This window comes from Papio anubis, chromosome 3 (genome assembly GCF_008728515.1).
Source record: "Papio anubis isolate 15944 chromosome 3, Panubis1.0, whole genome shotgun sequence".
Classification (NCBI taxonomy): Eukaryota; Metazoa; Chordata; class Mammalia; order Primates; family Cercopithecidae; genus Papio; species Papio anubis.
The window spans coordinates 67,593,016-67,618,595 of NC_044978.1; the positions used below are offsets into that span (position 1 = coordinate 67,593,016).

General features: G+C 37.2%; 1 protein-coding gene and 1 long non-coding RNA gene across 10 annotated transcripts in view; one reads left to right on the top strand and one right to left on the bottom strand.

Annotated features, from left to right (window-relative positions):
• TRPC3 (transient receptor potential cation channel subfamily C member 3) overlaps window positions 1-25,580 on the top strand; it is a 74,975-nt gene that overhangs the window by 23,307 nt on the left and 26,088 nt on the right. For all 9 annotated transcript variants that reach the window (XM_003899149.4, XM_009207513.3, XM_021938759.2 and 6 more), the window contains exons 3-9: window positions 3,802-3,990; window positions 13,445-13,609; window positions 16,291-16,507; window positions 17,979-18,212; window positions 20,826-21,090; window positions 23,894-24,089; window positions 25,352-25,561. In XM_003899149.4, the coding sequence (XP_003899198.1) occupies window positions 3,802-3,990; window positions 13,445-13,609; window positions 16,291-16,507; window positions 17,979-18,212; window positions 20,826-21,090; window positions 23,894-24,089; window positions 25,352-25,561 (1,476 nt within the window). The remainder of the gene's footprint in view (window positions 1-3,801; window positions 3,991-13,444; window positions 13,610-16,290; window positions 16,508-17,978; window positions 18,213-20,825; window positions 21,091-23,893; window positions 24,090-25,351; window positions 25,562-25,580) is intronic.
• On the bottom strand, window positions 530-13,511 carry LOC103884602. Its single transcript, XR_004182694.1, has 3 exons — window positions 13,407-13,511; window positions 7,478-7,541; window positions 530-613 (listed from the first exon to the last, which is right to left on the bottom strand). It is a non-coding gene; the product is annotated as an uncharacterized LOC103884602 (long non-coding RNA).

Here is a 25,580-nt window from a genome sequence, read left to right on the forward strand (position 1 = left end):
GATTGATTATTCATGTCAGAGACGTAAAGTGAATTCCACAATATCACACCTTTACCACAGGTGGTAAAGCAGTATTTGAGCCCAGGAAGTCTGGCTTCAGACTCTATGCTTTTAATCACTATGATAACTTGCCTCTTTTGTTATTAGGGAAAGGGCCTGACAGAACCAAGCCTGTTAAGAGTTGAATTTCAGTTTTCCTCTTCAGGATAAAAAAGGATTAGAATGATAATTAAACCACATACATTAAAAGGAGTGTGCAGAACCTGTAGATATATTGTAATGAAGACTGAACTTCATTATTCTTCCTCTGGCTTGAGCGGATCCTTAGGGTTTTAAGTTCTGCTCTATAGGGTGTGCAGTAGGTCCACCTGCTAACTGTGGAGGGCTGTGGTAATGGATGAGTGGTTTATTAAAGACCATTATGCAAAAGTAACTTAAAAGAAAATTATTAGAAAATGTAGACCAGAAAATGGTCTGATCTGTGAAGTAACATGGTGGAATTACCATTCAATGCGGCCTCATGGTGGAATTAAGAGTCGATGTGGACATGATTGCTTTTGCAGCTGAAGAGAGGCTGTTCTTAGCTGGAGTTCTCCATCTTTCCCAGCGAGCTCTGCATAGGTTTAAAAAAAGGTATCTAATTACTGTAACAAAAGAAATCACCATTATCTCCAGTTCTGATTATTTTCTGCACTCTGGCAACAGACTTCTTTAAGTGGGAAATGTTTAAATTGTTATAAAAACAAACAGTGCTGTCCTTGCAACATGTTTGATTATCAGTTTTTTGGATTATTTACTGATCTTTCAGTGGATGTGAAAAAAAGCTTTCCTTAAAACTAAACAGTTTATAGACTATAATTTTATAGGTAATGAGTTATTATTTAGGTATTACTGCAGATGTGGGTACTAAGTTTTCTTCAAAGCATGGAAAGTAGCCTCTTTCTATTTCTGATCAATGGAGAAATGACCACCCTATGTTGTACCAAATCTTACAGAACAGTCTGAACTGAAGAATAACATGAGGAAATTTCATCTAAAAAAAATCGCATTAAAAGGGAAGCTTTATATGGAAACGGGCATGGATTTAATACTTCTTCTGGATGCTATAATAAAATATTTCATTAGTCTTTCAGGAATGGAAAGCAGATGGATATTTAACTGACACTCTGCACAGAAACCAGAGACTGAACATTTTATTAATTTTATCAGTTGCATGGTACCAACTTGAATGGAAACTAAAGATTGAAGTTTTATTCATTTTATCTGTTCCCTTATGAGGGGAAAAGGATTAACTGTAACTGTTCTTTATCTGAATTTCTGATATCTGAAATGGAAACTATTCTAATCTGTGTAGCCTTTAAACAGTCTCTCTTCTTCTTGTTTATTTTAGCTGATGACGTGGTTTTGCCCATCAAATCACATTAATTATTTAAAGGAAAAAAATTGGAATTCTTCACGTCTTTTTTTTAAGTATGATTTTTGGAAGCCCAGTAATTCTACTGTGCCAAATATTACTTAGTTATATAGACACTTACAGTGTCTCAGGACATGTTACAGTGGGGAATTCTGTTTTCCTCAAGTGTTCCACATTAGATTATTATCTGGTTAGCCTTCCTAATAGGCTAGAATTTTAGTGAAAGTCATAAAAGTGGAACTAGGGTTTCCAAAAATGAGACACTTTCTCAGGAGATGGTCGTTGACACCTTCATTAGAACAAACGGACTAGAAACAAAGCTCCATTCAGAAGGCAACAAGGAATGCTACCAACTGACTTACTTATAGTAGTCCACGGCAGTATATAAGTATGCAAATGAAATTAAAGATTCATGGATTATTTTTAGCAAGGTGTTAGTTCCAGTGGCCTGGAAATTTTTCTCTCAGGTACTGAATTCTGTAACCCTTGAGAATTCCATTACATACAATGATATATTTCTCTTCTTCTAGTTCTGCAGGGCACAATAATATGCCCTTCAAACAAACAGAAAACCCTCTGTATACAGGTGGATATCCATCTACCTCTCTACAGTTGTTCTAAACCAGTTATTCTCAAACATAACATGTATCAGAATCATCTGGAGGGTGTGTGAAAACACACACAGATTGCTGGGCCCTTCTTCAGTTTCTAAATCAGGACATGTGGGCTGGGGTCTGAGAATTTGCATGTCTAACACATACCCAGGTGCTGCTGATGCTGCTGTTCTGAGGACTACACTTTGAGAAGCAATGTCTCCAGTAAGGCAAGGCATAATGAACTGGACAAGTTATTTTTCACTGTCAACCTAAATAACAGAGAGCGAGGTTCTCTAAAAGAAAATGAGGCCGAGTGCAGTGACTCACGCCTGTAATCCCAGCACTTTGGGAGGCCCAGCTGGGCAGATCATTTGAGGTCAGGAGTTCAAGACCAGCCTGACCAATATGGTGAAACCCCATCTCTACTGAAAATACAAAAAATAGCTGGGTGTGGTGTCATCTGCCTGTAATCCCAGCTACCTGAGAGGTTGAGGTAGGAGAATTGCTTGAACCTGGGAGGCGGAGGTTGCAGTGAGCCAAGATTGTGCCACTGCGCTCCAGCCTGGTGACAGAGCAAGACTCCATCTCAAAAAAAAAAAAAAAAAAAAATAGAAAATCATATTTATCTGGGAATGTAATATTGCAGTGGAAATACAAGTGACATGGTAAACTCTGTGTGTATTCAGGGAGGTAAAGAAAGACAAGTTTTTTAAAAGAAAAGTGAGGAGGGCTACACTCCAGGAACGATAACAAAGGCAGAGCTAGTCCAAAGTTGTACAGGCAGTTGCTGGGCAGACGTCCTCACAGAGGTATTTTTTGTGTAAGGTTGCAATGGCCTTTATGCAAGGTTATGGTTTTTGCACTCTCTTGTGATAGTTTCGTGTGTGAGAAGCCTGCCTTCATGGCTTTCTCTGACCCTATTAGTGAGGGTTTTTTGTTTTGTGTTTTTTTTAACACAGTTGACTTAGTTTTGACAACTTTCATATCACATATAGTTGATCTTCTACATCAAATTGCCATTTTAGAAAAATGGCCATTATAGAAAAATTTCCAATGTAGAAATGGTCTTGTTTTGACTTTACAAGAACTATTGTTTGTACAAAAGAGAGAAAACTCTTTGATCCTTTGGTCTTTCAGCATACAATTTTTTGAGTAAATGCTTTTTAAAATTTTTAATTGACAAATAATTATTGTATATATTTATGGGGTACCATGGGATGCTTCGATAGATGTATACAATGTGAAATGATTAAATCAAGCTAATTAACATATCTATCACCTCACATTACTTTTTGTGATAGTGAGATATTTGAAATTTACTCATCAATTTTGAAGTATATAATATAGTATTAAAGCTATAGTCACTGTGCTGTACAGATAGATCTCAAAAACTTACTTCTCCTGTCTAAATGAAACTTTGTTCACTTTGACCAATATCTCCTCATGTCATCTCTACTTTACCCTACCTCTTACTCCCACCCCCTGCCTCTGGTAGCCACTTTTCTATTGTCTGAGTTTGACTTTTTTAGATTCCACATATATGTGAGGTTATTATCAAGCCATTTTCAGAACTATCTCGGATGGTTGGGCTGTTTGCAGGAGAAGGAAACCTGGCTAAGGGGTTGGGTGGGTGCAAATCCAGCCTGTATTCAGTTCAACAAGCCTTGCATCCAGGTAGGCTGCAGCTTTCTACCCCCAAAAGAAGGGATACCTTTTTCTAATTCACCCAAACACTTTCCATTGAATAAAAGCAAATGATTTGTGTTAAAACACTAAATCTCTTGTTCTTAGAATGACTATCGGAAGCTCTCCATGCAGTGCAAAGACTTTGTAGTGGGTGTGCTGGATCTCTGCCGAGACTCAGAAGAGGTAGAAGCCATTCTGAATGGAGATCTGGAATCAGCAGAACCTCTGGAGGTACACAGGCACAAAGCTTCATTAAGTCGTGTCAAACTTGCCATTAAGTATGAAGTCAAAAAGGTGAGTGGGCCTACTTTCATCTAGTTTCATATTAGAATAAACATGTAATACAAACTATGCCATAATCCTAGGAAAATTATTAAAATAATAAGACTAGATGCTAGTAGGCTGGGCAACATAGTTAGACCATGTCTACAAAAAATAAACAAAATTAGCTGGGCATGATGGCATGTGCCTGTAATCCCAGCACTTTGGGAGGCCAAAGCAGGAGGATCACTTGAGGCCAGGTGTTCAAGACCAGCTGGGCAACTTAGCGAGACCCTGTCTCTACTAAAAATTTAAAAATTAGCCAGACATGGTGGCACGTGCCTGTAGTTCCAGCTACTTGGGAGGCTGAGGCGGGAGGATCACTTGAGCCCAGGAGATTTGAAGCTGCAGTGAGCAACGATAGCACCACTGTACTCCAGCCTGGGCAACAGAGCAAGCAAGTCCTTGTCTCAAAAAATAAAATAAAAAATAGATGCTATTGATAAAAGATTCTTTTGTGGGGGGTAATGTTGCAAGTTAAATGTGTAGCTTCTGATACTTTCTACTTTTTACCCATGGTGGGACCTTGAATAAGTCATAAATTTGTAAATTTCAGTTCCCTCATGTACAAGGAGGATAATATCTCTTATCTCTCGCAGGGTTTTGGTGGAATTTAAATGGGTTATGATATGCAAAAGCACTCTGTAAACTGTTAATTATAATACAATTAATAATGCTGTTACTCGTATATGTTTTTGTAAGTCACTTTTACATTCTTATGTGAATCCTCGTAGCAAGTCTGTTATTATTCATTTTATCTACAAAATACATCAGTAGATAATGAGGTTTCTATTCTACAAGAAAACTGAGAATTGCTAAGCTTCAATGATGTGTCTAAGGTCACACAGCTTTGGAGTTGGTCATGCAGGTGCCAGAAATAAAAATTAGGATTTTTTACTCTGGTTACTACAGAAAAACTGTTATGTGTTTCTATTTGCCAACTTGTATGGGGCTTTTAAATAATTCATAAAAATTGTAGTTGTAATGTTTCACGATAATCAGTATCTCAGTTATCCAGAGTCTACTACTTTATACATGTTATGTAACAGATATTTTGTACTTTAAGAGAAACTGATAAATCACAAAGAAATAATCTGTTATCAGCTCTGGTTTTATGAAGTTGATCAATTTACAAAGAGACAAGTGTTCTGTCTTTTCTGCAGTGTGACATGGTGCTTAAGAGGACAGACACTAGAGCCAACCTGTAAGGATTCAGGTCCCGACACCACCATGTGCTCCTGTGTGACCATGGGCAAGTCACCTAACCATCCAGGCCTCCATCTGCTCACTAGTAAAGTGAAGACAATAGTTGTACCTACTTATTCATTTAAGGATTGCATGAGATAATGCATGTAAAGTAATTAGCACACAGTAGTACATGGTGATTGCTCAATAAGTATTAGCTATTAATAATAACATTTCTACATTATGAAAATTCATACCCAGAGTGATGACTCTTAAGCTAGTTAATCCTCAGTCATCAAAGACAGATTTCATGCCCCTTGTACTGAATCAAGTCCTTAGTAAGAGGAATTTATTTAAGCAGGAAGGAATTTAGTGAGTGATATTGAGGAAGCTCACAGAATCCTAAGAAGAGGTACAGGAACAAGCTTATCTAAGCTGTGCTTCCAAAAACCTCACCCAGAACCAGGCACAGCGCTGACCTGCTAAGGGAGTTTCTGTGGCCCAAATGAAACAATTCTGTCTCTGCTGCTCCCATATCAGCACAGAGAGGATGCTCTGAATCCTGCCTGTTTTCATATGGCTCTTTCCACTGGTCAAAATGCCTCTGATCAGTGGACCTAAGCCAATGTTTGCACCCTAGCAGCAAGTGAGGATGGGGAAATCTCTCTCACTCTGTCTCTGTCTCTTTCTCCTCTTTCTCTCTCCCCTCCTGTCTGTCTTTCTCTCTTCTGACACACATACTTCTGCTACCACAATGTAGAAAACTTATACACATAGTATTTGCAAGATTTTGGTCAACCATTAATGGCAGATCTCTCCTCTATTTCATAAGACAGTCAAATGTGAAGATTTTCAGTAAAGATGGAAATAAAACCACTTTTCAAAGAAAGTATGTTACAAGATAATTAAATTGGCTAAATTGCCCTCCTCTCAGAGCGTTCTTGCTAGTTGAGGTTTAGTTATTAATATATTGAGGGAAAAGGATAATTTTGAGCAAGATTGATAGTAAACTGTTTTCCAGAAAACTCTGTGGACATATATTCACACATCCTGCAATATGTATCTCTTTTCTTTGACACCTGAGAGAATTGATTTCAGTTGTCACTGGTTTTTTATCATTGCTTTGAAAGTGTTATATGAGCAGAGACAGCTCATCTACACTTGTGCTTCTGTCAACTAAACTGCCTTGCAGAGTTTCTTTCTTCCTGCATGTTAACTTTAAATAAATTGGCATGTAGGTTACAGTGTATGAGGTGTCGTTAATAATAAATTGATATCAGTCAACCATCAGGTAACCAGACAAAATATTTAGAACTGTAAGGAGATTCAGGACTTTGCAAACCTTCCTGGTTTTGTTTGTTTTATGCTATAAAAGGAGTATTAATTAGAGTAAAGTCTTTGATTTGGAATCCTCACTCAATAAATGTATGTAAAAATTATATTCTAGAATAATAAATGTACGTAAGAATTCTGTTCTAGAATAATAAATGTGTATAAGAATTATATTCCAGAGTACTTGCAAAGCCCCAATTCCTCCTTTCTTTCTTCCTTTCAAAGGCTTCCTTCATTTTCAGTCAACACTCACCCGTCTTCACTCTCACAAGGAGGAAGAATATCACCCTACCCACTCCTGCTGCTTCCTTTTCCCACCATATCATTTCTAGTCTCCAAGCAATACCACATCTTGGGTTATAATGATGCATAAACCCTGCCCACTCTGGCACAGAGGTAGTCTATGGCCATATGCAAGTCATTGGGATTTCAAAGTAACTTTATATGGACTCCCCTACCCCCTGATAACATAATAAACTCATATTTATTCAAATCAACCCATAATTCCACCAAGGAAACCATTCCTATCTAATGGTAAGCCATATTGGCCGCATATGAGACTCAGGAAGTCTTTCTTCTACCGACTGCCCAAGACCTATTCCCAGCTTTGGTTCCGAGTCTGTTGTCTTCTAACTGGGCTCAAGATTCCCAGAGCTCTGGTCTTTCCTAGAAATCAAAGCATGAGTTCAACCCAGGCCTTACAGAACTCAATGATACTTAATCCAGTAAATGAATATATAAAACACCAGAATAGAAACTATCTGACCATGAATTTAATGTTTATGTCAGAAAGGACTTTCTAATATAAAAGCAAAGGAATCTCAAAGCAAAAATACAAATAATCTGGTCACATATAATTTAAAACCTCTGTATGACATCAGAAAGCTTATAAACAAAAGAGTGAAGGGGAAACTGGGAAAATTTTTTTTTTATTATAACTCACAAAAGATTGATCTTCTTAATATCCCAAGAACTCAAACAAATTTGTAAGGAAAACATCCAGAGCCCTGTAGAAAAATTAGCACAAGGTTTGAATAGGCATGTCACAGAAGAGAAAATTCAAATGACTAACATCCATATTTAAAATTTTCAGACCTTCTAGTGATAAACGTATGCTAATGTACAAATACCATTTTCCTTGTCTCAAACTAACAAAGAATAAAAATTTATAATTCTCAGTGCTGATAGTAAAACAGCAACCATCTGCCTGCATCTTTACTAACAGGGAATGGATTTTGGAGATTATTCATCCTAAAATCTTTTTTTTTTTTTTTTGAGATGGAGTCTCACTGTCACCCACACTTGAGTGCAGTGGTGAGATCTCGGCTCACTGCAACCTCCGCCTCCCAGGTTCAAGTAATTTTCCTGCCTCAGCCTCCCGAGTAGCTGGGATTACAGGTGCCCATCACCATGCCTGGCTAATTTTTGTATTTTTAGTAGAGATGGAGTTTTACCATGTTGGCCAGGCTGGTCTTAAAATCCTGACCTCAAGTGATCCGCTCACCTCAGCCTCTCAGAGTGCTAGGATTACAGGTGTGAGCCACTGCGTCCAGCCTAAAATCATTTTTAAGGGATCTCTAAGGTAAATTATAAAGCTGGAAGGATAGTAAACGCTATTGCTATTTATAGAAATACCTATATTATTCTTTGAAAAGAGAATGGAATAGACTGGAAGATGAAATTTGATTTTCTGAAAATGGGTACAGGAAAATTAATTTTTAGGCAAAAACACTAATTTTGTTTAATTAGAATAATGGACTGTTTGCCCCTTCCAAAAAGTCTTGAGTTCTAATTCTGACTCTACCTCTATCCTGCTCTGTGATGTGCAGCTGAACATTAATCCACTCCCCACCATAGAAATAACCAAAGTTCTACCTGCTTCACCATGAGCTACGTCTATTGTGAGAAAGTTTTTGACAAAAGATACTAAAGCTTGGTAGTCCACTGAATCTGGAAAACTGGGCTCTCAGAAAGAGAAGGAGAACATTTCCTGAGTTCTTCCTTTCTGTTCTATTAATATTTCCTGCATAGTAGGATTAGATTTAAATGTAGAAAAGCCATCCTAAAAAGAAACATGCAGCAGTATAAACAGGATAAAAGCATCCATTGTGTATCCACTTTCTGTGCAAAAAGTATACAGGGGAAGCCCAGAATTAAAGAAATGCTAAGAGAGAGTTATAAATATGCCACTGAGACTTTGGAATGGGTGTGCTGGCTGGCACAGTCCTGTGTCCTGTACTGCGTGGCCTCTTGTCCTGGTCTTCCCCAGGCACCAAGAGATAACAGAGCATTTTGCACTCAGCAAGTTTGAAAATCCAGAAAACCTTTGCAGTATAAGTTTTGGGTTTATATTTCACAATTCATTGAGTTTTAAAAAGAAGTTGAATTGCCTAGTTTTTATTTACAAGAATATTTTCCTTTAAATTGTATGAATTGTGGCTCTAACAGTATCATTAAAAACAAATCCAGAGTTCCTACCATGTTTTTACACAACAGTATTCCCATGAAGACAGTTCTTGTGAAGACTGATTTGATGCAAAACGGTGTAACATTAATTAATTTTTAAATTTGATTGTTTTCCCTAACCTGCCCTGATCAGTGGTTCAGTTTATAATCTATTAGTCATTTGGCAAGAAAAAAACATTTCATTTGTTCTCAATGCTGATTTTCCAATTGAAAGATTGAGATTTTCTTGTGTCAAGCATTCTCTCTTTAAATCAGAAAACTCAAAATAAGGGTATTATTTTTGTGATAACTTCAATTTGCTGGTCCACTGAAGTTAGAAAACAGCATACAAATGTTATCCAGTTGGGTGTAACTGGTGTAGTGGCATAAGGAGATTTTTCAGGAGGTAAAACACTTTTCAGGTATAAAGGTCACTGCCCTATTTCGAAGTCATTGAAAAGACCAAAACTCATCTCCTAAAGGGATTAGCTTTTTTGCCTTCGCTTGCTATTATTGTACTGACTTTACTTTCTTTTTTGAAATGCTCCTTGTGTACTTGCATTAGGATTTTAAATCATTGGAGGAAAATCTGTTCGTGTGGATTAAATGAAATCAACAGAATCCATGAAGTGGTGTATAATTATCTCAAAAAAAAAAAAAAAAAAAAAAAGAGTAGAATTAGTAGCATAGTAGATAGACCTGTTAAGCTGAATTTTAAAGTGTAACAGGCAAAATGCAAAGACCACAATTTTGGTTACTACTTAATGTAGAGTAAGGGTTTGCACTGTTGTACAGGTTACATCAAGTCAAAGACTGACCATCACATATATGCCATATGGAAAGGACTGAGTCCATCAAGTCTTTGAAGCTGTGCAATCTTTATAAATATGTAATTAATGCCATAAAGCACATCTTCAAATTTAAAAATTAGTCCAAGGACAAGGAGTAGGAAAGGGAGATATACTATATAACATTAATATTTCTGTCCTCAAGAGTTTAAAACCTAAGAACGACCAGTGCCTTAGTCCACTTGTGTTGTTTTAATAGAATGCCTGAGATGGAGAGACTTATACGAACAAAACTTTGTTGTCTCATGGTTCTGGAGGCTGGGAAGTCCAAGATCAAGGCAACAGTGGGTTTGGTAGTCTGGTGAGGGCTGCATCCTCTAGAGGGGAGGAACACTATGTCCTCACATGGTAGAAGAGTAGAAGAGCAAGCTAGTTGAATGCTGCATAAAACCTTTTTTATAAGTGTCTTAATACCATTGACAAAGGAGCAGCCCTCATGGCCTAATCACCTCTTGAAGGCTCCACCTGTTAACTCTACCACATTGACAGCACCTGAATTTTGGAGGAGACACATTCAAATGATAGCTAACCAGATACTCACAAAAGGGAAATTTGTCCATCAATTCCATATAGACACATGTCTACCTGTCTCCTAACTTCATGGGAATTTTGTTTCCTACAGAAACCCTTGGTCTAAAAACTGCATTGTTGATATCCTAAGTGGTAATCTGATTTGATGACATTATATATTCCACCTGTAGTTTACCCTGAATGAACCATTACCTGTCCCAAGCTTAGCCTGGCTGCAGTCACCAGGGATGCCTTTTATTTATATCTGTCTAACTTCCCTCAAATGCAGATCCTTCAAATATCAAGATGATTGTACCAACATTCAAATTAAGACTATTTTAAATTCTGATTAGGCATCTTGACAAGCATATGAGTTGAAGCCTCAGTTATAATAGCTTATTTTGTGTCTATTCAAAGCTTACTGTGTACCCTAGAACAATGACCTCTTATCACTTAATTCAACTCTGATGCTTCCATTTTTATCTTCTTGTACCAATATACTTGCCCAATATACTTGCCAAATATACTGCCTGGATCTGGATCATACTGCCCCTGCCTGGATCATAGGAGGGGCTTAAGACATTTTGATGAGTGAATAAATGAATGAATGAATAAAGGACATTAGGGACCATAGAGGGAGAGGTGAAGCAGGAAGGAAATTATCTAAATACAGTACAGGGGCAGAAGTGGAAGTTTGGAGAAGTTCTCAACAAGAATCCTAGGAAGTTGTCACATATACCCAGGAATCCTCAACTTTGATTATATTCATGAGTTCAAATAATGATTGCATTGGTCTGTGAAATGCTGTTTTCAAAATTACAACCTTGGAAAAGTGACAAAATCTTGGGTTTGGAGAGAAGATCTAATATATCCTTAGCAACTAGCAGCTACTGAAAATCAGGACCTGGGATTTTGAAAACTGAATGGAAAGGAACTCGCATGATAAAATATGCTTCTTAGTTCAGGCTGCTGTAACTAAGTACCATAGGCTAGGTGGTTTATAAACAACAGAAATTTATTTCTCGGCCAGGTGCAGTGGCTCATGCCTGTAATCCCAGCACTTTGAGAGGCTAAGGCGGGCGGATCACATGAGGTTGAGAGTTCGAGACCAGCCTGACTGCCATGGAGAAACCCAGTCTCTACTAAAAATACAAAAAATTAGCCAGGCATGGTTGCACATACCTGTAATCTCAGCTACTCGGGAGGCTGAGGTAGGAGAATCGCTTGAACCTGGGAGGCGGAGGTTGCGGTGAGACAAGATTGTGCCATTGCACTCCAGCCCTGGGCAACAAGAGCGAAACTCCATCTCAAAAAAAAAAAAAAAAAAATTATTTCTTACAGTTCTGGAGGCTGGAAATCCAAAATCAGGATGCCAGCATGGTGAAGATCTGGTGAGGGCTCTCCTCTGGGTTGCAGACTGCTGACTTCTCATAGTATCCTCACATGGTGGAAAGAGAGCAAGCTCTCCCACCTCTTCCTGTCAGGGCACCAATCCCATTCATGAAGGCTCCTCCCTCATGATCTAATTACCTCCCGAAAGCCTAGCTTTCTAATACCCATCACACTGAGGCTTAGAATTTCAACATTATAACTCAGTTAATTATCTCAAATCTAACGTTCGTAAATTTATTCTCACCACCTCTGTCCGTGGGTCATTGAGTTCCCGTGTATGGTGGTGCAGAGGCAGCTGCCAGTGCAGCCATCAGTGGACTTCTCCACTGGGTGCACTCTGGGGGCAAAAGCAGGGATTTGGGGGAAATTGCACCTCCATCACCTGTCCTGGGAGATGAGACTTTCTTTTTTAATCAAAATTGTTCATGGGAAACTATGCACCAGTCAGTGGAAACCTGTGCGTTTCCTTGTAGGTGGGCTTTGATAAAGAGCCAAATATTAATAACTCTAGGAATTGCCTGGAGTTATTAAGAATCATCAGGATCATTAACTACAACTTGATTAAAGAGGAACCTTTTGACAAGTAGGAACTGCAGCTACTTTCTTTGTTTCTCAGTTCCCAAAAACATTTCATGGGTGTTTCTTAACAGGTTCATTATTACTGTTTATTCTATTTTTTAGAAGACAGTGATACCTTGATTTTTGTGTTACTAAGAACTCCTTTAAAAAATATGTTGTCACTCATAGTTGATTTTTGAATTCCTGAGCTTGGACAAAGAACATATGGCCATTCATAAAAGGCATATCTGGCTACAGATGGGCAGATTTTGGCATAAGGACCTTTACATGGGCCTGACTACAAATACATTCTGCTTCTTGAATAATGACAGGGCTTTAAAGAAATCCCAGTCCCTCTAAATGATGCAGGCAGATAACCTAACAAAATCAAATGGGAAAAAATCAAATGACTGGGCTGAAACAAGTATAATTTGCTCATTTTTCCTGATTAGAATTTTATTTATTAAATAACTGCTGAAGATAAATAGTCGTGATATTTTGACCTTTTGATAAAGGAAGCAATAAAAAAGAGGACAGGAGGGAAGTGACATTTGATGTCAGTTCCTGGAAGAGGTGCATGTGTAGACCCAGCATAATATTTGCAGGTTCATTGATTATTTTTCAGACCTTTTACAGATTTGCAGTAATAGTACATCATTACACAAAGGGCGCATCATGCATATTTTTTTTTTATATGTAGCATTTTAGGGGTTGCTCACGAAACTTCACACATTTCTCTTTTAGCTATAGTCTACAATAAACCAAGTAACTTTTTTTCTTTTCCATTTTGAACTGAATGCAAGTAAGCTGGCCAACCGCAAGATGGGACACATTTTTACAAAAGAAGCCAGATGTCACCCAGATTCCACAGAGAAATCTGTGAATCATGGAGGGTTTCTATCAAAAAGAACTATGATTAAGGACACCACCAATTTTATCCTCTCATTTCCATTCTAGTTCTTCTATTAGTTCTGAAATAATTTTGAAAAATGGAGGGAAAGCAAAGAAGAATATTACCAGAACCTTCCAGTACCAATATGCTAGAAAAATATACTTTAATGTCTTTAGGATGCACGTGTATTTAATAGTTGAACTACTGACAATGGTATGGTAACTTACCTTTCTTTCCCCTTCTCAAACTCTCTCTCTCCCAACAGTTTGTGGCTCATCCCAACTGCCAGCAGCAGCTCTTGACAATCTGGTATGAGAACCTCTCAGGCCTAAGGGAGCAGACCATAGCGATCAAGTGTCTCGTTGTGCTGGTCGTGGCCCTGGGCCTTCCATTCCTTGCTATTGGCTACTGGATTGCACCTTGCAGCAGGGTACTCGCTTTCTACATCTATTTCCTCTCTAGTGGTGTACTGTGTCTCTTTGGGATAAAAAAAGAAAAAGCTTCATGCTTAAGACTCTTATCAGTTTTACCCTGAATGTTAATTGACTTAATAACACAAATTCTCTTTTTTAATTACTGGATCAATTCAAATAAGGGATGAAAAAGGATTCGGTACCAGTGGGATAGATCACATTTGTAGGCATAAAGTACTTAGGCTCTTTTCAGATAAAATCCTCATGGCAGACAGAGAAGGAAAAGGTACTTGAATGAAGTAGCGCTTGTACTGATTTTATTGACAGCTTAATAAGTAGAGTGTCAGCTGGGTTGGCCTGTGAACAGACCGGGGAATGGAGAGCACTACAGCAGTAGTACCAAGAAGCAGTTACACTGGGAACTAGAAGGGCAACCCATTTGGACCTGTCAGAAGAAATCGAAGGTTGAGTGTGTGAAGCACAGTTGAGAACAGTGGTGGTATCCAAAGTCTTCAAGAAAATGCATGTCAGGTTCCCCTAGCTCTGTGTTAATTCAGACAGTTCTTAAAAATGTAGGATTTAGGTTCAGGGATTTTAAGTTTTTTAAGATTGTTTATTGTTTTTGCTTGGATCATTTTGGTTAGTACCTTTATTCTCCTCTCAACTTTCCAATGTAAAATCAATTTAGTTGTGCCCAAGAGATCCCCTAGCAAGATGCGGAAAGGAATACTATTCATGCCAGTTATGGGCACTGCCAGAGAGAAGGAGCTGCACTGAGATCCTTTAATCCTGTTTTTACATTCTGAAATTTGGTTTTGTTTAAATCAGAGGTAGTTTCAAGGCAAAATGAGTCAAGGGCACTTACAAGTGATCCTGGAAATCTGTCATCTCTCTGGCTCAGCAATCTACCCCAGCAGAGTTCTGCTCTGCAAACACCATATACGTGTGAGAACGTTCATCCATCTCACTTCATCATTGAGTTGCCCATGCACGTGAAGGCAGAACGTTTGTCATTTTGATCGTATTTGATAACTCAGCCAAGTTCTTTTGTTACATGTCATGGAAAATTACTTTAAGATTCTTCAAATACGTAAACACTAAAGATGAAAAACTGTAAATAATATGAGAGGGCATGCAATAAAACAAAAATCATATCTTACCCAAATAATTTTCCTTTCTGAAGGAAATGAGTTGGAATGTTCGGGTTTAGAAGTGTTTGTCTCTTAGGGGAACTTAATCAGTTAAAACATTCCATCAGGTTTGAAGTAACCATCTTGGAGTCCACTTCTTTTCTCCCTACACTTTTACAAGTACAACTAACAGTGTGGCGTGCTCTGCAGAGAAGGGAAACATGGAAGTTAAGCCATTCCCAGAGCCCATGTTTAGAGCTGCCGTATACCACGTATCTTATGACAAAAAGGCAATATAGCAAGAATTTTCCATGGATATCGCATTTTTGAGATTTGCATTCTGCTTTCTTTTCATGTTATTTAAAGTTCTAAGAGATTGACCTTTAGGAGAAACAGGCTTGATAATTCCCAAGAAATTTCTATGTGCTATGGATAAGCTACCCCCAAACGTGCCCTTTTTGCAGCTGTGTAACAAAGTGATATGTAAATGTGTTGTTTATTTTTCTGTGTCTAACATGGAAAATGTGACTTTTGTGTGCATTCATGTTCAATCCCAAAAATACCTGCCATCTCTTTCATCATTTATTGACATCACATTAAGGTTCTAGACCTACAAAAACATTTGTTCGGAGTTACAGTCCTTTAAATGTGAACCTCAGTACTTTATAAGGTCACAGACGGAGTTAAAAAGCAGGGTCTGAGAGTGTAGAAAAGAACATACTTGATGAATCTACCAAATGTACCTAATTCTTAGACTATGGAGGCCCTTGGGACAGGAGGAATTGTTTTTCATTTTCACAGGAACATGGGACTTTTAAGGACATTATATCATAGGGGATTTTAAAGGAGTCACCTTAAAATAATTATAAACTGAACTTTGGAAGTCCTTTTGTACCATTTACATGATTATCCAACTCAGAGATTACTTTCAATTAAGTTAACCTACTTAGAGGTTTTAATTATTGTGTATCTCCCTCTTCTTATTAAGGCAGTAACAGATGCAATATTCATCTTAGTTCTAATATTTTCTGCCTTTTTTTAATAGCATACCAGGTATAACTTGATTTTGGAATATTTAGAAATGAGAACTAAAATTTACTTCTGTAGTAGTAATTTTTTTAATCTTCAAAGGGTTTTTAATGTCTTATATGAGTCTATGAGAACCTCATAACATCTCAGTTACAAAGCAATAAAGAATTACACAATACAAAGTTGAAGTTTCTTTTTCTAGACCCTAAAAATCTGGACTTTGCATATTCTTTTGTGTAAAAATAAAAGCAAGAACCGGTATAGGCCCTGTGATTTCCAGAAGTGCATCTATGAATTCAGTCTACCGTAAGACAAATTGGACATTTAGAAACAATGAATTTTGAAGACTTATTAAATTATTTTTGAAGGAAGCATCCCCCTTTAAAAGAATATTTTTCATAATGTAGAGCTTTTTGGAAACAGAAGCAGAATTATGAGTGTTCTCCTTTCATCAATTTTTTTTTTAATCATATATTGTAATCTCCACAAGTGAAAGCCAGATTTTCTGAAGCAAACTTTTCCTCTTTGTTTTGTTGCAGCTGGGGAAAATTCTGCGAAGCCCTTTTATGAAGTTTGTAGCACACGCAGCTTCTTTCATCATCTTCCTGGGCCTGCTTGTGTTCAATGCCTCAGACAGGTTCGAAGGCATCACCACGCTGCCCAATATCACGGTTATTGACTATCCCAAACAGATCTTCAGGGTGAAAACCACCCAGTTTACATGGACTGAAATGCTAATTATGGTCTGGGTTCTTGGTAAGCCTTTTATTTATTCTACCAAAAAGTAATTATAGAAATAATTGCCATTTTCTATTGAAAAAAATGTTATTATGTCTTATATGGTGACAACATCACTATTGCAAGATAAGCTAAATAGCAAAATAATCAATTAATTTTCTAGCTAGGTAATGCTAAAAGGTGTCCCCTAACACTAAATAAAATTTTTTATGTATAACACGACCCTAATTACAAATATACCGTGTTTCAGAAATCTAATTTCAATTATTGAACAAGATGTAAGTTTTAAAATGTGACTCACTGTGATCAATTATTTAATTGAAATACTTGTGAAATAACCCAATGACTATCAACTGATGACAAATACTTTCTTTGTTGTTTAGTTCCAGAGGTTTTAGGAGAGTTTTCATTTTCAGAATGTTTGTTATTAGGTTGAGTGCAAAAGTAACTGTGGCTTTTACTATTTTTAAAATGACAAAAACTTCAGTTACTTTTGTGCCAACCTATTTCATCTTACAATAACCCATTTTGAATAGCTGTGTTAAAATAAGAATTTGAAGTTATGTGAGGAAAAGAATTTGTTGTGCCCTCTGCTAAGAAATGGAGATTGGAACCAGGTTGTTTATTTCTGATTAATCCGAAGTCATTTTTGTATCTGTGTCATCCAGTGTGAGTCTTGATGTCTTCTCATTTTCTGAGTTAGTAGGTTAGTTCTTCCTCCCATTCACTCCTGTGGCCTCAGCCTAGGTCAAGTAATTATTTTATACATTTTCTTTTAAGCCATTAACTTTTTAAAAATTCTACAATATTTTCCCTTTATGTAGTCAGGACAATTTGTTAAGTTGTTAAGTTGTACTGTTTTGTCCTCTTGTCCCAGAATGGCATTTTCTGCTTTCAGTTTCTTCAGAATGTCCTAGGGCCTCTCACTTAAGGGTTTCGTCTTTTTCAAATAATGTTGCTCACTTTTTAGCATGACATGGAAATGAGAAGAGGGGATAAGAGTGTGATATGAGTATTATTGGTAAACCGTTCTTCTTGTTAAAAATCTTGGGGACTTATTTCTCCAATAATCACTACAGTTTGATAACTAACCGTTGTGATTATATAGAACATATTTTCTTCCCCAAAAGTCTTATAGGACAACTTGAAGAACCTTCCTTGCTTATTTTCTTTCCTTCTTCCTTCTCCTCACCCCGCTCCACTACCTCCTCTACATCAATAGAGACGTTTCTGGTGCCACATGTAGACTGCTTCTCCAAATTCTAGTGTTGTGGGGTGAATTATTTTCTTAGCAGGAGCTTCTTCCATTTAACTCCGCACAGAGCCTTAGTGACCATACAGTCAGTCAGTCAATGCTTTGTGATGCCTAGTACTGTGCTTGATGTGTAGGGTATTTTAGAGATACCTGTGGCCTGGTGGTGGACACAGTAATGGCTTCTCGGTCTAGCCTGTAAAATCTGACCTGCACCTTCTGTATTTGTTGTGACAGGAATGATGTGGTCTGAGTGTAAAGAGCTCTGGCTGGAAGGACCTAGGGAATACATTTTGCAGTTGTGGAATGTGCTGGACTTTGGGATGCTCTCCATCTTCATTGCTGCTTTCACAGCCAGATTCCTAGCTTTCCTTCAGGCAACAAAGGCACAACAGTATGTGGACAGTTATGTCCAAGAGAGCGACCTCAGTGAAGTGACACTCCCACCAGAGATACAGTATTTCACTTACGGTAAGTTATTAGCTTCAGGGTCTCCTTATGTTTCAGGAAAGGTATTGGAACCACATTTTGGAAGGAAATGCCAATTAGAGTATGTTTAGTATAAGAGGTGTATTGAATATTTATGGACAGTGGAGAAATCATGAACTTTGGAACCTACAAAACTGGATTCATTTCAAGGCTCTGACCCCCTTTACTGTGTAAACTTGTTCAAGTCAACTTGCTTCACTGTGCCTCAGTTTTCATAGCTATAAAAAGACAATGTTACAAGGTGGAAGAAAATTACCTTTAAGCCTATAAAATAATTACTATTGGGAGACTGTCTTAATTAGGGAAAAAATAGTTTGATAAACTGCTTGATGTGAAAGATAAGTCCCTGAGAGCAGGAGATAGATAATAAAAGTTGCCAAACTGCTCTACAGGCAAAGTGAACAGTAATTCAGCAGAGGCAGGAAGTAGGTCCTAAAGTGACCACGAGAATGTAAGCTCTGGAGAACCAGCAGAAATGTTGGGGGAGGATGTTGTCCTGCTCACATGTCATGGAATGGGGTTCATGTCCAATATCTCTATATTATGAAGAGCAGTGAGACCTCAGCTGACACCCAGTGTGAAAGAACATTGATGCCTTCCTTGCCCCGTACAAACCAATGGTAAGTAATGTTAGCTTCCCTTCTCTTGAGGCCAAATTGAGGAGCCACAGCTAGCAAATTTGTATATAGTTGTAAAATCTGAAATCTGGAAAAGACTTTAGAAAGTGCTGTCTAATCTTCATCTTACAGGTAGGGGAACTCAGGCACAGAGTTTAACTGTGATCTGGTTGTGAAGAATAATTTTTTTGGGTGTAATTAGGGCACATTGTGATGAGTACAAGTAGCATGTAAACGTTATTGAAGGCTGGGCTTCCGCTCCAAAATGTAAGATGTAATTAAGCACCTCTGTTATTTTCAGCAAGCAAAGATTTTTATATACTAAGGAGACTTGTTCAAATGAGCAAATGATCACCATTTGTAATTAAAGAATTAATTTTAGATTGCATTTTATATATCTTGACTATTTCATAACCTATTTATTTAAATTTATTCATGTATATTTAGTGGCTGTTGTCTGGAAGGGATGGATTCAGGCTTCGCTATCTTCTATATGTATTGTTTTGATCAAGTTTTTAACCTAAAGTTAAACCTAAGTCTGGTTTCTGCATCTCTAAAAGAGGATAATAATATCAAATCCATAGGATCATTGAAAGCAGTGTTTGACACATATTAAATAGTCAAGAAATGTTAATTTTTTAAACTTTTATTTTATATTCAGAGGGTACATGTGCAGGTTTGTTACCTGAGTATATTGCATGATTCTGAGGTTTGGGGCTAGGAATGGCCTCATTACCCGGGTACTGAGCATATACCTAATAGGTGTTTTTCAGCCCTTTCCTCCTCCCTCTAGTAGTTTCCAGTTTCATTGCTGCTATGTTTATGTCCATGAATACCCACTGTTTAGCTTCCACTTATAAGTGAAAACCTGCAGTATTTGGTTTTCTATTCCTGCATTAATTCACTTAGGATAATGGCCTCCAGCTGCATTCATGTTGCTGCAAAGGACATGATTTTTATTCTTTTTTGTAGTTGCATAGTATTCCATGAAGTATATGTACCACATTTTCTTTATCCAATCCACTGTTGATGAGCACCTAGGTTGATTCCGTATCTTAGCTATTGTGAATAGTGTTGCAATGAAGATGCAAGTGCATATGTCTTTTGGTAAAACAATATGTTTTATTTTGGATATATACCCACTAATGGAATTGCTGGGTTGAATGGTAGTTCTATTTTAAGTTCTTTGAGAAATCTTCAAAGTGCTTTCCACAGTGGCTGAACTGATCAATAAATGTTAAGTTTTGTTGTTATTGCAGATGTCTGCAATACATCCATTCTTTTGGGAGTGACTCAGTTTGTACAAAATTAACCACATAATATTTCATTGACCTGACAGGTCTGCTGCAGACTTAATAAGTGACCTTGAAAGGGTTTTTAGGGGTCCTCATTCTGAATCTGTATCCAAAATTCTTTTACTTCAGTGGCATTTTACATTTTTCAGGGACAAGTTATATTGCTGAGATATCATATTGTCAGCACCATTGTGATTCAGTGACATTCTCACTCCTCGAAATATTTTATTTGCATAAACTATTGGATGAACTAATTTTCCCACAAAATATGGGAAAGAAGTTACACTCCAGCTGTGCCAATAGGATGACAAAATAACTGGTCAGTAAATTTAATAACTGAAGGGACAAATCAGTCAAGTCAATTGTTTTGTCATCCTGGAAACAGTCTGTGTCTAACGAAGTGTTTTAACCTCTTCATGTTTTGTATTTTATTCTGTTTCTGCTCAATGTGAAGTCAGCTTAGTATCTTTATAATAGTGTACCCTCCATTGAAAGTAATATAGAGTTTACATTTCTGGTTGAAGATGAAAATAATCCCTGGACAGTTAATTAAATCTAGAGTAGTTTCAACTGAGATGGTAACCACCTACCTACAAGATAGATCCTATTTAAGGTATTTGCTTTGCATAGTTGACAATGAATAGAAAGCTCCATTTTTAATCTCTTTCTCTCTTTTTTTCTAGCTAGAGATAAATGGCTCCCTTCTGACCCTCAGATTATATCTGAAGGCCTTTATGCCATAGCTGTTGTGCTCAGCTTCTCTCGGATTGCGTACATCCTCCCTGCAAATGAGAGCTTTGGCCCCCTGCAGATCTCTCTTGGAAGGACTGTAAAGGACATATTCAAGTTCATGGTCCTCTTTATTATGGTGTTTTTTGCCTTTATGATTGGCATGTTCATACTTTATTCTTACTACCTTGGGGCTAAAGTAAATGCTGCTTTTACCACGTAAGTAAAACATCTTTTTATAAAGGAAAGAGAAATTCTAACCAATCTACAGAAAGCAAAGGAAAAATTTCTCTGATTGTAATAAAGATGTTTTTAAGCACAGAAAATAATCCATCAAAAACAGTTAGTGCTTGTGTGTGATTACATTGCTCTGAAGGCTCATCTCTGAGCTTAGTGAGAGTTTGACCACAGAATGGGTCAGAATTTGGAAAAACCCTAGACAAAACTGGCTATATTAAGAAAACAGGATAACAGATTTATAATACTGGGTGTCTCTTGCATTATGTATAACATTAAAATTAGTTTCATCATTTTATAGCCAATACTCTTCTTTCAAAAAGGAAGCATCAGCTTTTATTTTAATATATTCATTGATCAGTACAGGGAGTCGAGTAAGAGGAAATTATAGCTAAACATTTTATAGCCCACTATCATGGTAATACCAGTTTCTTCCTTTGGCCATACTGGTTTCTGCACTGGAGACTCACCTCTTCCATGAAGTCTTCCTTGATCAAGTTTCCTTAGTCATTTTCCCTTTAAGTTCCTTCAGCATGGAGACACCCAGATTGTGAGATCTGTTCTCACCCGGAGGTGTTTGGTTGCCATGGACATAGGGCCCCTGCTGTGTACTGCAGTTCTTCCAGGTGGGGAGGTCATAAACCCTTCCTGCTCTCCCTTTGTTCCCAATAATGCCACTACTGGAAACAAACTATACACTCAGTAAGTACTCTATAGACCACAGTAGAATATCAAGCCCTTGTAGACATCTCAATTGTTCTAAAATGAATTTTTTAATAGTTAATATAGAACAGGTCTTGGAGGTGAAAGAGATTTGAAACTCGCTTTATTGTAATGAAGAAAAAAACCTGTTTTGAACCCAGCAGGGAAATGACAAAGAGATCTTGCACACAGTGTGACCCCTGCCCCTATTTTCCTTTTAACTCTATGGTAACTCATTTTATACATTCTATTTTCTTCAGTGTTTTTTCTAGGGATGTGACCATACAATGTAATAGAAAGGACACAGGCTGAAAATCATGCAGACCTGGATTTGAATGCAGTCTCTGCTGTTTTCTAGCTGTGGCTTTTGGTTAAATTCCTGAACATTTCTCAGTGTCAGTTTCCTTATTTTTAAAATAAGCACAATAAAGTTTAAATAAGGTCGTTGTGACAATTATGTAAGGTGAGTTATATAAAGCCTCTTGCCCACAGTAGGAGCTCAGAACTGCCAGTGTCCTTTCCTTTTTTACTATCCCCCTCTTCCCACACATGCACTCCATATAGATTTGAAGAGAAGCGAGGGGCAGCAAGGTTTGCAAAGGAGCAAGAGGAAGGTGCAGGAGAATTTTGTGACACAGTCAAATAAATGGCAGGAACAAAAAGGTTATGGTTTTTCTTACTCTCCTGTCAGCATCTATGCCATAACATCACACAGCCAAATGTTTCGTAATAGAGAGTAACTATACAGGAATAGAGTTCTATTCAGCCCTCCATCCTCAGGGTGTAGCAAAATTTCTAGAACATAATAGATGCTCTGTTAATATTTGTTTTATGAGTGAATGAATAAACTAGTACTAAAACCTACAAATCTATAAAATTCGTTGTTATTTAGGATGTGTTATAACAAACTTAAAACGTACTTTTTCACAAATCTTTCTCTGAGAAAGAAAAAGACTTACTTTTGAAGGTGTAATGGAATTTTATGTGTGTAAATCTTTAATTTAATTATTATTAATTTAGTTCACCAGTGATTACAATTTGGTTCTGTGACAAAACCACCCAAATACATGTTGCCAAATATCATTTAATTAAGGGACAAATGTAGGTAATTAGTCTGGTGAGGGTCTAAGTGCTATTTGTTGTGGTAGAAGAATCAGGAAGTACATTATATAAATTAAGGGAAAAGAACAGGAGTCTTTCATTCTGTTGCCTCCTCTTCATTTCCAGTTAAGTATTTCTAGGTAGGTAATATATTCCTGTGATAAAAAATTTAAATAGAGAGGCGTCTACAGGGAAATGCCTGTCCTTCTCCCTACCCTTGGCACAGTCTCTTACTTCTCCTTAGTTCCCAGAGGCAATGGTTACTTTTGAATACTTTCAGAGATTTTTTTTATATAAAAAAGAATATAAGTATTTGTATGCCTTTCTTTTTTATTTAAATGATAGAATATTTCACACTTGCTATATCTTATTTTTTCATTTAGTATATCTTTGATATAATTTTATATAAACACACAAAGCTCGATCTGTCTCATTTTCCCACAGTGGCTGCATAGCATTCCATCATATGGATATACCAGAATTATTTAGCCTGTCCCCTATTGATGAGTATTTAGATTACTTTCATTCTTCCCTACTGCAAATGATGCTGCAAGGAATATGTTTTTACATACTTTTAAAAAATTGGTTATATAATTTTAATCCCAACCCTGTTCTACTACAGAAAACCTGATTTAAATTTCTAAATCACATACAAAATCAAACAGCAAATTCCCCTTTTTGTAGGAGAAAGGAGTGGTTATTGTGACTTCACTTCAGCTTTCTCCTGTGGAGTTCAGAGAATTTTCACTTGATGATAACTTCAGAAAAGCTAGGCATTGGCACCATTTAATCACCAGTTCCTGAAAACCTGAGAGAATAATTTTTCTATGAAATGTCATAACAGAGTGGTTATACTCTTGGAGTATATTATGGTGGCATTTTACACCTGTACAGTAATTAGACCCTAACTTGTTTTTTACTTTTCACTCTTAGATATTGAAAACTGTTAACTTACTTACTTTTTACCTTATTTTTTCAACAGTGTAGAAGAAAGTTTCAAGACTTTATTTTGGTCAATATTTGGGTTGTCTGAAGTGACTTCTGTTGTGCTCAAATATGATCACAAATTCATAGAAAATATTGGATACGTTCTTTATGGAATATACAACGTAACTATGGTGGTCGTTTTACTCAACATGCTAATTGCTATGATTAATAGCTCATATCAAGAAATTGAGGTAAATCTGTTTTCTATCCATAGTGTCTATCCTTGTCATCCTATTCTGATAGTATACATCTGCTTCTGTACCCTATGGCTGAGCTCCAGCTCATGTAACAAAGAGGCTTATATCCACACAGAGCCTGGGCCTTTCCCTGTGTTTTCTACCTGGATAGATAGCTATCCACATTCTGGTGTCTTCTAGGTGCACAGCAGGGTTCCCCATGAATTTATTGCTGCTCTGCCTTCTCTCAGGGTATACTTCAGAAGTTTTGAAATAAGTGGCTAGAAAAAGTATTGGCCCTAAGGAAATTACTCTCTTTTCAATTAGCCAGCCCACCATTCTACCTGGTAGAATGACCAGATGTTTGGCAAACACTAATGGTGTTCTTTATCCAGTCAAAATTTTGAGTATTCTAGAAATCTCTTGATTCTTGGTTTTGGATTGGGCTGGGTTTGGTACCTCTCTTCACTGTTGTATATATGTTTTCTTATGTCCTTCACTTTAGTGTTCAGTGTCTTTTTAGTGCTTTGTGGTTTGTTAACTCCACCAAATCTCTATGTATGTTTTAGAAACTCATAATATATAGTGTCCTCAAAGTAGAAGTTTTGGTCCTAATGGCCTTCTAGGCTGTGTGAACTGAGAGAGGCAGCTTCCTCCTAGTACGAACCCCCTTCCCTTCATTTCTCCTATCAGTTAGGGTGGTTATCTCCATCACTGTGGGCAGCACAGAGAATGAAAGGAAATGTAAGACAGGATCAGGCTACTCAGGGGCTTATGTGACATTTGGGGACATATGGTAAACACAGAAATACCAAAAAGCAATTCATCTGAGAATCATTTTTTCCCCTTGCCCTTGAAATATAATAATGCTGTGTCTACAACCTGGCTTGGATAGGTATAGGTGAGGAAGGAGGATGGGAAATAGGCAACTATTGTCAAACATGCAGAATTGACTGGGTGGGGGACAGAGGGAGGAATTAATCTTTTTATCCTTCCTTGGCACTCTATTTTTCTTGTCTTTTTGCCTTGTTTTTGGATGGTAGACAGGAAGTTCTGGTTAAATTTCAGTGGGTACAGGTAGAGACATATGAAAGAGAATGAGAATCTTTTATTTGAAAAATGAGAATATTATGTAGGTCTATAGAATATATGTAGATAAATGTGTATAAGTTACCTATGTCAAAAACATAACTTAGATTTATTGTAAAAAACCTATTAGCATCAGTTACTAGAATATTTAGCTTTTAAAATTAGGTTTTTTCTGTTTTGTGACACAGGATGACAGCGATGTAGAATGGAAGTTTGCTCGTTCAAAACTTTGGTTATCCTATTTTGATGATGGAAAAACATTACCTCCACCCTTCAGTCTAGTTCCTAGTCCAAAATCATTTGTTTATTTCATCATGCGAATCATTAACTTCCCCAAATGCAGAAGGAGAAGGCTTCAGAAGGATATAGAAATGGGAATGGGTAACTCAAAGTCCAGGGTAGGTATCAAAAACTTAC